Source organism: Terrapene carolina, unplaced genomic scaffold, assembly GCF_002925995.2.
Source record: "Terrapene carolina triunguis isolate 2854851 unplaced genomic scaffold, T_m_triunguis-2.0 Scaffold139, whole genome shotgun sequence".
NCBI lineage: Eukaryota > Metazoa > Chordata > Testudines > Emydidae > Terrapene > Terrapene triunguis.
In genome coordinates, this window is record NW_020664490.1 from 4,908,979 (window position 1) to 4,921,210 (window position 12,232).

The window sequence follows — 12,232 nt, forward strand, 5'->3', positions numbered from 1 at the left end:
CAGGCATTCAAGAACAAAATTTGGTCTTTGGATATTTGAGCTTTGCCATACCTCATATTTAGGCTGTTAACAACACTAAGCCAAATTGTTTTGCTCAGTTCATTATATATTATGTCATTTTGTTTGTTATAATATTTTTTTCAAGTGATTTTAATGCTTGAGGAAAGTAAAGAACTGTTTGTCTAAGGTCCTCATTGTATAAGCTCTTCAACCTTGACCTGGTAAATGTGTCATCTCCCTGACTTCAAGGAACTGCCTGTAGGAATCAGAGGGTAATCTAGGGCCTGATTTTCAGAGGTGTTGAACACCTGTAGCTTTCATTCAATTCAACTGGAGCTATGAGTTCTCATATCTCTGAAAATCAGCTTCTGAATCTATTTGCATTAAACCCTTGAAGAATCTACTGAGACTACTACTCAGGAGTGCTACTTCTAACCAACTCATTTCATATACACAGTGGAAATGTCATTAATGACTTCACCACCATAAATCTGTAACCTAGAGATGTAAAGTTCCATAAACCATTACCAATCCCCTGAGCCCGCCAGCTTCCCAATTTGGACTATGCTTGAAAGTTTATTGCACCAAGACCAGGGCCGGCTCTGGCTTTTTTGCCGCCCCAGGCAAAAAAGCCTCCGGCCACCCTCCCCCCCCCCCCCCCCGGGGGGGGGGGGGGGGAGGGCGGCCGGAGCCCTGGGAGGAGGGCAGCGAGCCCCGGCGGGGACTCCGCTCTCCCCCCGGCGGCCGGGGGGAGGGCGCCGGGGGGGAAGGCGGCCAGAGCGCCGGGGGGAGGGCGGCGAGCCCGGCCGTGGCCCCGCTCTCCCCGGCGGCCGGAGCGCCGCGCCGCCCCCCTCCAGGTGCCGCCCCAAGCACAAGCTTGGTGGGCTGGTGCCTGGAGCCGGCCCTGACCAAGACTGATGATGACTTCACTTAAAACTGAAAACACTGATTTTGTTTTAAATTCAACTGTGATTATGAAGTTAAAATTTCTGATGAGAAGACTGACAGTTGCTCCTGATTCATACTTTAGGTATCTTAAAGGCGACTTGCAAAGGGAAAAATTGGGTTTGTGCATTTTGTTGTTGTTTGCTTGTGTCTTTATAATCTGTATAAGATTGTTTTTAAAATGTTTTTTTATCTGCATTATTTTAATTTTAGAAAGGTAGGTTCTGTTTAGCGTGGAAAACTCTGATAACTGGAGAACAAGTGAAATTACAACAAAATTCCTACAACAAAACTAGGGAAGAATTGAGTTGATATTCCTGCTATTTCTATGACAAAAAACAAGCAGAAAAAATCTTAAAAACAAAACAACAACAAAACCTGTTAGATCCTCTTTATTATAGACAGGGCTGTTAGTGCCACCTATTATAAAGGTTGCCTGACACTACCTATTATAAGACCCTGTTGCTTATAAGGCTGTCTACACTACTGCCTATGTTGGCAAAACCTATGTCGCTCAGGGGTGTGAATATTCCACCCTTCTGAGCAACATAAGTTACACAGACATAAGCTCTAGTGCGCACAGTGCTATGTTGACAGGAGAGTTTTTTATGCCAAAGGGAGAATTCAGCCCCAGGCTGATTTTTTAATTTCAGCCAAACAGTTCAGTCATTTCTAAGAACGAGGCTAGGGAAATATACACTGTTTTGTCCATTTAAAAAAAAAAAGACTTTTTTTTAAAAAGCTCTAGTGCCCTGATGCTTGGGAGCTTAGACTTGAAATTTGGCAGGTTTGCCAGGGATGTGCCTTTTGCCACTCCTCTGAAAATCTACCCACATTTGGCCAAGTTATAACCCTATAAAAAATCCCAGTTCACACAAGCTCAGTGGAGACTAGAGTTTACAGTTAAAATCTCTGAAGATTCTGTCTTCACTGAGCACGCTTCAGCCTCTCACAGCTCCTTGTGAGTACACATGGACCATTCTCACAGAGTGACTGAGCATGCTGCAAGCCAGGGTTACAGGGGTGAAGCCACTCTTTCCCTGTAATGGCTCCTGCCAGGTGCTCAAGGTACTGAAAATGAGAGCAGGGAACCTGTCTCTCTGGTTCTCTCAGTGATCCCTCTGCTGGCACCCAGGAAGCACAGAGGAGGAAAGAATCTGATCTGAAAATAAAGCGGGTCAAGAGCCCACCCAGGGAGTAGGGAAAGGAGTAGATTGAGACAAGGAGCCTGGTGAGACTAGGGCAAGTCACTTAAGTGACTCACCAGTCACTTAAACCAAACTTTTCACAGGTGGTCACTAATTGTGTGTTTCTAGGTGCCCAACTTGAGATCCTGCAAAGTATGGAGCACTCACAGCTACAATTGAAATCAGTGGGAGTTCTGTTTTGAACACGTAAAGCACTATGTAATGTTAAGAACTCTGAAAAATCAGGTTGTAGGTTTCTCAAATTAGGCACCCAAAATTAGTGGATGCTTTTGATCTTGATCTTTCTGTGCCTCAGTTCCCCATCTGTGAAATGGGGATAATACTCCCCCACTTCACTGGGGTGTTGTGAAAATAAATTAACACTTGTTACTCTCTCAGATACTATAGTGATGAGCAAGACAGAAAAGCCCATGAGGAAATTAGTAATTCTAGATTCAGAGCAGAATTTGAATAGTATAAATAAAGCATGGGGCCACTTTTGCAATGAGGATAGCAAATACTGAATAGCTGTTCATTAAGTGAGCACCATCCATCCTGGGCACTGAATGAGGCAGGGGATCATGTAATTAAGGACTGTACCGTAATGCATTTGCACAAGGGGGGGGGGCAAATTAAGGTTATACAGGTAACTTTCAAACTGGCATTTCCTAACTTCTGAGTGCTTGATTTTGCAATCTTAATAATGTTCTTTTAATATAGTTTGTTTTGTGTTTGTGCATGTGCATGTCCGTGTGTGCGTGTGTGTGTGTGCGTAATACATTACAAAGAATGAGAAATGAGCCCAAGCCCCATTTAAAAACAATCTTTTGCATGTCATCTTTAACAACACGTAGTGACTCAGAACCGTTTTAACCTTCACAATGAACCAAGGGAAATGAGGCAGCCATACATGAAATAAGTGACAAGGAAAATAGCCCACAATACAAGAACTGAAAGAGAGGGAGGAGAGACAATTGAGGAAGGGAGAAGTCTCATGGAAGTCTCATAGAACTGACAGAGTTTCACTGCTTAGAGAGGGCTTGGTCATGTACAGGCTTCAGCCTCCCCCTTCTCAAGCTATGGATAGACTGAGCCCCTTGCTTTGACACATACTTACTCCTTACGAGAACTGTAAACATTATTGTGTAGTTATTGTTTTCACTTTGAACTGTAAGGGTGTATTTTCCAGCTTGAGTTTCTTTTATTTTTGAAAAAGCCAGCGAAACAACAGATCTGTAAAACAGAAAATACATTAGAGAACATTCATGTCAGATAGAGCAGCAGTTCTGAACCAGTGGTCTGAGGCCCCCTGGGGGGCCGTGAGCAAGTTTCAGGGGGTCCGCCAAGCAGGGCTGGCATTAGAGTCACCGGGGTCCAGAGCAGAAAGCCAAAGCCACGCTGCCCTAAGCCCTGCCTCCCGGGGCTAAAGCTGAAGCCCGAGCAGCTTAGCTTCGGGGGGGGGGGGGCGCCCTGGGGCCCCATGCAGTTGCCCTGCTTGCTACCCCCTAAAGCAGGCCCTGGCTTTTATATGCAGGCACAGGTGGCCGTGGAGTTTATATAGCATGTTGGGAGAGGGAGGGGGGAGGCTCAGAAAGTAAAAAGTTGAGAACCCCTGAGATCGAGGGTAGTGGGCTGAAGAATGCACTGGCCTTACACTTAACCCACGCAAACAGAATTCTAGGCTAGTGGTACTTAACACACATGCAGTACATTCAATCTCCAAAGTGCTTTCATAGACAATGGTCCTGTTTCATGTAATCATCCCTATTCAGGACAGCACTTAAGCACTCATCCCAAGTGGGATTCAAAGTTCTGCTTAAGTACTGTCCTGAATAGGGATAGACTATGTGCTCAAGTACTTTCCTGAATCGGGGCCCATGCAACAGGATTCCCATGGAGATTTCCTCACCAAGAGGCCATCCCATGGGTTTCACCCTGCAAGGGAATCATCTACACTAGGCCTCTGGTCCTACCCCAGCTATTCTCAGCTCTCTGGGTGGAAGTATGGACTTGTGGCTAGAACACAGTCAAGAGAATTAGGGTGGTATTCTAGGCTCTGATGCTGAACTGCAGTGTAACCTTGGGCAAGGCATTGCATTAACCTTTTTGTGCCTTGGTTTCCTTGACTTGAGCACTGTGATGCTTGAATTGATGAATGTTTGTAAAGTCTGTTGAAATCCTCAGATATAACGTGCTATACAAATGCAAAGAATCACTATATTGTAAACTATAAAGCCAGCATTCATTGCTTTCCTAGTGCATAAACAGCAATTTATCAACATGCAGTTTAGTGGTGATAATAATTAAGATAGATAGGTTTAGGAATATAACAAATAATGTGAAAAGAAATGATAAATAAGCCTTCTCATATGGAAAATATCCCATCTGCATGCTCTAATGAAAGTATCCCATTTAGGTTTTTTGATTCAGTACAGCCCTTTACCTACCGGTTTTCTGAGTCCAGTGAGGGTTTGCAGTCAGCTTGGTTCTCTTTGAAGACCCAAAGGCATGAAATGGTCTCTGAAATATTCATGATCACTTTTAATTCAATGTCTCCTAGCACGTCAACTTCCACACTTTTTGCTGTTTCATAGACATTCTCTGTGCTTTGAGAACTCAAATCACAACCAAGATCTTCCGAAATACTAGGCATCTGCATTGCAATAAAACAGATTGCTATGTCTAATGGTGGTAACTGGATTTTTCAGATTTAAACATTTAAAAAGGAAGTTCACCTAAAAGACTTCACTCTATTAAAAATATGCCTATGCCTATTGATAACACATATATATGCATAGTAATTATAAACAAAAGTAATCTTAATACTATACTTTCATTCTTGTTTCCCTCTTCAATTTAGCTCATCAAATATGTTTAATTCTACTGAATGAACAAATGCAGGAAGATTTGCGCTATACTAACAAGTTTTGCTTTCTGGGCTGACAGTATAGTTAGTAGCAGTTCAGTCAGTAATGTGCTACTTTCTCCTAATGATTAAGGCCATGTCTACACTACAAGCTTTGGTTCACGCAAGTCACATTGGCATAAAGCTGCCAGAGCTTATCATGCGTGTGTGAGAAACACTTGGATCCTTGCATAAGTGCTGAACATATTCCCCAGGAGTGCTTGTGTCGATGCACAGCACAGTGCACCATGGGCAGGTATTCCAGTGTGCAAACCGCCACCATCCAGTGCACTTTTTGGGATGTTTTGGCACTGCATGGTGGGGCAGAAATGAGTTGTGCAGGGCTGACTGGGAGCAAAGGGTCAACTTCCCAGCATGCAACTGTCTGCATCCCATAATGTCATCTATATCCCATATTTTTTGTCTTTTTTTTTAAAAGTCCAATGAACCTGTGTGGCCCTCCATACTGTCCTTCATCTCTGATGGAAGCATGGAGCCTGCACAGCTCTGCAGTATTGTCATAAGCATTGCAAGCACAAGATGCATGATCCTTCAGTATTTGCAGAGCCGTAAGAAGAACTGAATCAGCATGGAACATGACGATTTCTTGGAGGCCAGAGAGCGAGAGCCAATTCAAGGTTATTGGTGGTGTTCGTGGAGCAGCTGCAGATTGTGGAATCTTGGCTACTGGGCCCAAGAAATGAGCACTGACTGGTGGGATCGCATCGTGATGCAGGTTTTGGATGATGAGCAGCGGCTGCAGAACTTCTGGATGTGCAAGGCTACATTCCCGGATCTGTGTGCCAAGCTCGCCCCAGCCTTCCAGCGCAGGAGCACCTGAATGGGAGCTGCACTGACCACGGAGAAGCAAGTGGTGATCACACTGTGGAAACTTGCAGTGCCAGATTGCTACTGGTCAGTGGGAAATCATTTTGAGTTGGAAAATCCACTATGGGGGCCATTGTCATGCAAGTGTGGAGGGTCATTCAATCTTCTTCTGCTATGCAGGACTGTGACTCTTGGCAATGTTTAAAACATAGTGGATGGATTTGTAGTAATGGGGTTCCCACATATTCAACACATATTTTTGGCACCAGACCACCTTGCCACAGAATACATCAACAGAAAGGGCTACTTTTCTATGGTTATGTAAGCGCTGGTGGATCACCAAGGATGCTTCACTGACATCAGTGTTGGCTGGTCAGAGAAGGTGCATGATGCTTGCATCTTTAAGAACACAGGACTATTTAGGAAGCTACAATCAGGGACTTTCTTTCCCGACCAACAGATTACCACTGGCAATATTGAAATGCATATAGTGATCCTGGGGGATCCAGCCTGCACCTTGCTCCCCTGGTTCATGAAGACGTACAATGGCCACCTTGACAGCACCAAAGAACAATTCAACTACCAGCTCAGCAGGTGCAGAATGACAATTGAATGAGCTTTTGGTAGACTGAAGGGACACTAGTGTTGTTTACTCACAAGATTGGATCTCAGTGAAAAAAACATCTCAATGGTTATAGCTGCCTGATGTGACCTGCATAATATTTATGAAGCAAAGGGGGGGAAGTTGCCGCCAGAGTGGAGGGCAGAGGTGGAACAACTGTCTGCTGAGTTTGAACAGAAAGATATGAGGGCTATTAGAAGAGCTCAACACAGAGCTATATAGATCAGGGCGGCTTTGAAAGAGCACTTTAACAGTGAGCCACAATAATACATTGTGGTGTACTGTGCTCTACCTGGCCCTTATGTTTTGGGGCCTGTTAGGAATTGTGTGGTGCTTGATGTACATCTGTGAATATAACACTGACAATGCACCTATTCATTTGACAGTACACTGATTAGTACACTGTGTTTATTACTGATCCTATGAGTCGGGTCACACTGTACAGTAACAAGGAAGTGGGTGCTTTCAAAACTGCTGGGCGCTCAGCAGCATATGTTGAGCACTAATAAAGATGAATTATTTTCCAGATAATAGTATTTTATTCAGTAACAAAACCAGGGAAAAGAAAAATCTGTGCAATGTAAAAGCAAATACATTAAAAACTTAATAAAATAATGGAACAGAGCTTAACAAGGGAATGAACATTCATGTCCATTTTACCTACACATACAGAAACTGTGGCTTTCACAGGTCAGTGTATGTGAAGCGGTGGTTGTCCCTCATGTTCCGCTGGATGGAGTGGTATGGATAGGGCAGCAGCCTGTGAAGCCACATGGAATGTTGAGGGGGCTGTAGGGAGGTGCTGTAATGGAGTTTTTCATAGGCTGCGAAGGGAGTTGAGCCTGTGATTTTTGAACTTCTAGGTCAACAAGAGTCTGCAGCATCTGCCTTTGTTGCTGGAGAAGCCCCATTATATCCTCGTGCATCTCCCTCTCCTTTTCCTGCTGGGACTCCTGGACCTTTCTCCTGTCCACACTTTCCTTCCTCAGGCTGTCTACCATGTTCACCCTCTAGACCTTTTGCTCACAGTCTGATGCAGCACTGGCTTGCAGGATTTCACTGAACATGTCATCCCATGTCCTCTTCTTTCTCCTTATCTAGCTCAATCATTCTGCAGGTGTGTGTGGGGAATTCCTCAAAGCCGCAATGGCAGTGGCAGGAGCTGCAGATAAAAGAGGTAAACACTGTCAGTACAGTCACAATGTAAAGTGAAAGTTAAGATTCAGAACTCCCTTCCCTTGCTCCCCTAAAGCTTTAAACAAGACAGGCTTATTGACACTTCTGCTTGGGATTGCTTTTGCAGAGCACAAGGGTCCACCAAGAGTGAGGGAAATGAAGAGGGAATTGCTTAGTTGCATGAAACTATGAGTATAGGGCACTGGCACTGAATACTGCCGCCATTTTCCACAGGCGGTGGTGATTTTAGCTGAGATCTCACCCCTGAGGGTAACAAAGGCACAGAGAGCACAGCTGCTGCCCATTTTCCGCTAGCCTGTGTATTGCAATAGTGCCTGCTGAAGTTATCGCTGACTGGTGTGGGAAAGTGTCTTATCGGGGAGGAAGAAATAAGGCTGCCATCCCTAGAAACCTTTGGTAGAGGACTGAGAATACCTCCATGAAAGTTTCATCGAGATCTCTCAGGAGAATGCAAGGGCCATTTCTCTGTACCTAAACAAACTGCTCTGCATGCACACACACCACCCCCTTGGTTAACTCTGGAGGGGAATAAAAAACAGATAACAATGCTACCACTGAGTGGTGGGTATAAGGGGCTTGGGAGAAATGCCAGTATAAGAAGCACCCCCTTTGGAGGTGCGTCAGCCCGCCACCTTTGGAGTGCCGCTGCTAAAAGCTCCCAAGAAGTGGAGGGCCACCGGCATCCGGACTGTGGCCCATCCTGCGCTCTGCCCCGAGGCCCCACTCCTGCTCGGCCTCTTCCCCCGTGGCCCCTCCCGCGTTGTGCCTCTTCCCCCCGAGGTATCATCCTCACTCCGCCTCTTCCCACCCTTGCTCCGCCTCTCTCCCTGTCACTTGCCCTTAAGGCAAGAGAGGGCAGAAAGGAGCAAGCGGCAGGGGACTTGGGGAGGGGCCGGAGAGGAGCAAGCAGCAGGCGGGGGAAGGGGAACTCGGGGGAAGAGGCAGAGTGGGGGCGAGGCCCTGAGGGAAGTGGCGGAACGGGGGCAGGAAGAGGTGGAGTGGGGGCAGGGGCTCTGGGGAAGAGGCCGAGCAGGGCCTCAGAGCAAAGTGGGGGTGGAGTGTGGGCCGGACCTCGGAGCGGAGCGGTGAGTGGGGCTACAGTCCAGGTGCTGGTGGCCCCTCCCACTTCTAGGGAGCTTCTGGCACTTGTGCCCAGCCTCCCCAAATGCAAGAGTCATGCGCTGCCTCTCTCAGTTGTACCGCTACCTCTTCTAGTACAAGTAAATTCATGAAAAGTCGATAGCTGTGTCCTGTTAAGTTGTGGGTACCATCACGGTAATGGGAAATAAATGTACACACCTACCCGAGGATCTGCCCCGGCATCAGGCTCGCCCAAGCTCGACTGCTAGGACTGACTGGATTGCGGTAGAGTCTCAAACAGGTCCTGGCTCTGAGCATAGCTGAACTCCCCGGTCGCACGTCCCCCATCCTCCTCTTCCTCCTCCACCTCCTCCTTGTCCTCACTGTTCATGCCAGGGGCCTGTGACTTGGACTTCTTGGAGGTATTTATGGTGGTGTGTGGGGCAGTAGTGGGGTCTCCGCCAAGTATAGCATGCAGCTCTTTGTAAAAGTGGTAGGTCTGTGACACGGCACCAGAATGACTGTTGGTATCCCTGGACTTCTGATATGCCTGACACAGTTCCTTGGCTTTCAAGTGGCACTGCTGCTGATCCCTGTCATCCCCCTTCTCCAGCATCCCCCGTGCAATCTTCTCATACATGTCCATGTTTCTGTAGCAGTGCTTGCACAGCCTCTTTTCTCCACAGGCCCAGGAGATCCAATATCTCCTGTCTACTCTAGGCAGGAGCACGTCTGACATGTGTAGCCAGCATGGCCAGCTGGGTAGCCGTGCACAACAATGGAGAGCTACTAGGTGTGCTCGCCGTGCTGGACAATCAGGAGAAAGCATTTCAAACATTCACAGGGTTTTAAAGGCGGGGGGCCTTGTGGTCTCTGTGACCCTGGAGCAGTAAATTTCACAATTGTGACCAGAGTGGGCAGTGTCGGGCAGTGTGGGAAAGCTACTGGGGACTGTTAGGCTCTACATAGGTAACAGAGTGTCTACATTCGTGCTACGCCATCCTCAGTACGTCAACCATGCCTCAGTGCTTCTGGGGAAGGTGGTGTTACTGCATTCCTGTAATGTGGCACTTACATCGGTGGGAGACAAATTTAAGTGGAGACACATGCACAACAACTAGGTCAACACAAGGGGCTTACTTTGACCTAACTTTGTAGTGTAGTCCAGGCCTAAGATCACACATCACTCAAGCTTTCACTCCAGATTTCACCTACCTTTAGGTATTTCCATGGATAAAAGAACTGCAAGACCATCCTTTTCCTTCAGGCCTCTACTGCAAACCCAAGGTAAGGAAATCTCTTAGCACCATGCTGTGTGTCATTCTGTATATTGCTGGAGTTCTGTTCCATGCTTTGTACTGTACCAAGGAACAGACTATATATACCATGACCTTCCTTATCATGCATTTACTCACTTTTGTCTATCAGTAAAGGCAGTGCTTAATTTATAATGAAAGAGGTGCTGAGGCTCAAGCAATTAGGTGCCAGGGCTCAAGCAATTTTTTTACACTCATAACTGATGCAGCAAGCCCAGAGGTGCCAGGGCTATGAACTGCCAAGCCTAGAGGTGCTGATGCTTAGCCCTGGCAAGCCCCGGCACAAATTAAGCACTGGCTAAAGGAGAACCTCAAATGGAAAAATAAATATTCTATGCTGGTTCTGAAAGCCAGTGAAGAATAGTTGAGCCTTTAGGCTCAGCCTGAGTAAAAGGGTGGCATGTAATTACTCCATTCTAAGAGCAGCCCCGAGATTTCTTTCTGCTTGGCGTGGGGGTGGGGGGTGGGTGTGTGTGAAAGTAAATAACTCACTGCAGCACATGAAAGGGTGTATGTTATTTCCTTCCATTTTGCCTGGCCAGTTACTCTTCCCACTGAGGGATGGAGGGGAACAGGGGGAGAAGCCAAGTTTCCATCCAAATGCCTGCCCATCTCTTCCACTTCCCTGCCCATTTGGGGAGTAGCTAGAGAAACCCCCTTACTCTGCTCATCGAAATACAATGGCACAGTCTAGCCCTACAAAACTTGAATTTACTAAATGGGATTATCACATTAACAATTAGCTGACTGATATGGAAAAGTATGTGACATAAGCAGCAGAACGTGAATACTGGTGGAATATTGTAGAAAGCACCATTATACAGATGAGAACATACAATTACAGAAATGGGATTACCATCCCATAGAAACCCTTGGGAATCTTCATAAAAATGTGTGCTATCTGATTTTTCTGTGACAAGAGGAGGTGGACAGTCTTCATGTTCTTGCATTCAGAAGAACATGTTGCTGCAATTTTGAGTGTTCCGTTTTTGGTACCCAGCACTGGAAAATCATGGACCTTCTTCTTAATTTACTTCTGGGTGTGGCAGAACTATCCATTTATTTGTCCAAGAATTAAAAGATTGTATAGGATTGTCTCTGTAATTAAGTCTCTAAAAGAAATAGCAGGTTTCAGTTGCACAGGGTCTGTTGTTGACCTTCAAGCCCTCCAATAATTCAGCACTGGAAGGGAAAATTGATCTTTGATCCACACATCCATCTTTGATGCTGTAGTCCATGTCCAAATTATTTGTCTTTCTAATCGTACACTTCCTTTTCTTTATACATTTCAAAATATACTCAGAGGTGAATAATTTAGGCCAAATTATGTGAGACAATCTCATAGTATTGATCAAACGTTCCGTTTTAGATATTTATCTTATTTCTAGTTCAAAAATATTAAACTCAGCATGGATTTCAAAGCTTCCTTCTCTACTATTATTTTTCCTAATCTCGGATGAGGCTATTTTTTTTTATTTTTATTTTTTGTGGTTGGCTATTCATTCACTGTTAGCTTACCTCCAGAAATACTGATGACTCCAGTGTTCTTAAATCTTTACTCTGCTGGTTGATTAACATGCATGTAATCTCTGATATATGTTGGCTTGTTGCAGAAGTGAAAGTCATTGCTGTAATCGCAAGAACTGCAAAACCAAAATGGAAAACAAATACAGTCATGTTTCTACGTGGGGATGGGGATAATCATGATTTTAATGAAAATAGAATGCAATAAAACCTACAGAGAGAGATTTTTTCAAAAAAGGAGGCAAAAGTCCATGTACATACGTGCACTTGCACAATCTGATTTTATACTTGCAAACTGGGTGACTGCGTGACTGCCTCCTATGGATCCTGGAGAGTGCTTTAGAATAAAAATAAATGCAAAATAAAAAACCCATTACAAACCATGTGCTACATCTTCTAGTTCTCTTATGTGTCAGAATCTCTTAAAGGGTCATGCTGCGTATGCCTCAGCAGCATCAGGTCAGAATCTCTCAGCTGCCAGCTAATGTTTCAACTTGCCTGTTGTCACCAAGATGATTCATCTGTCACCCAGGAATCCAGGGTGCTTCTGATCAGAGCAGCAGCAAAGTGCAGCCCCAAACACATCCTCATCCCACTCCCAGCGCACCCATAGAATCCTGCCCGGCAA

At 45.5% G+C, this 12,232-nt stretch overlaps 1 protein-coding gene across 1 annotated transcript in view; it reads right to left on the reverse strand.

Annotated features, from left to right (window-relative positions):
* Window positions 1–11,757, reverse strand: part of LOC112124037 (receptor-type tyrosine-protein kinase FLT3) — a 53,948-nt gene extending 42,191 nt beyond the window's left edge. Inside the window, exons 1-3 of the mRNA XM_024222582.1 lie at window positions 11,599–11,757; window positions 4,580–4,785; window positions 3,250–3,365 (exon numbers count right to left, since the gene is read on the reverse strand). Coding sequence (XP_024078350.1) covers window positions 3,250–3,365; window positions 4,580–4,785; window positions 11,599–11,757 — 481 coding nt within the window. The remainder of the gene's footprint in view (window positions 1–3,249; window positions 3,366–4,579; window positions 4,786–11,598) is intronic.
* Between the last annotated feature and the right edge of the window lie 475 nt (window positions 11,758–12,232).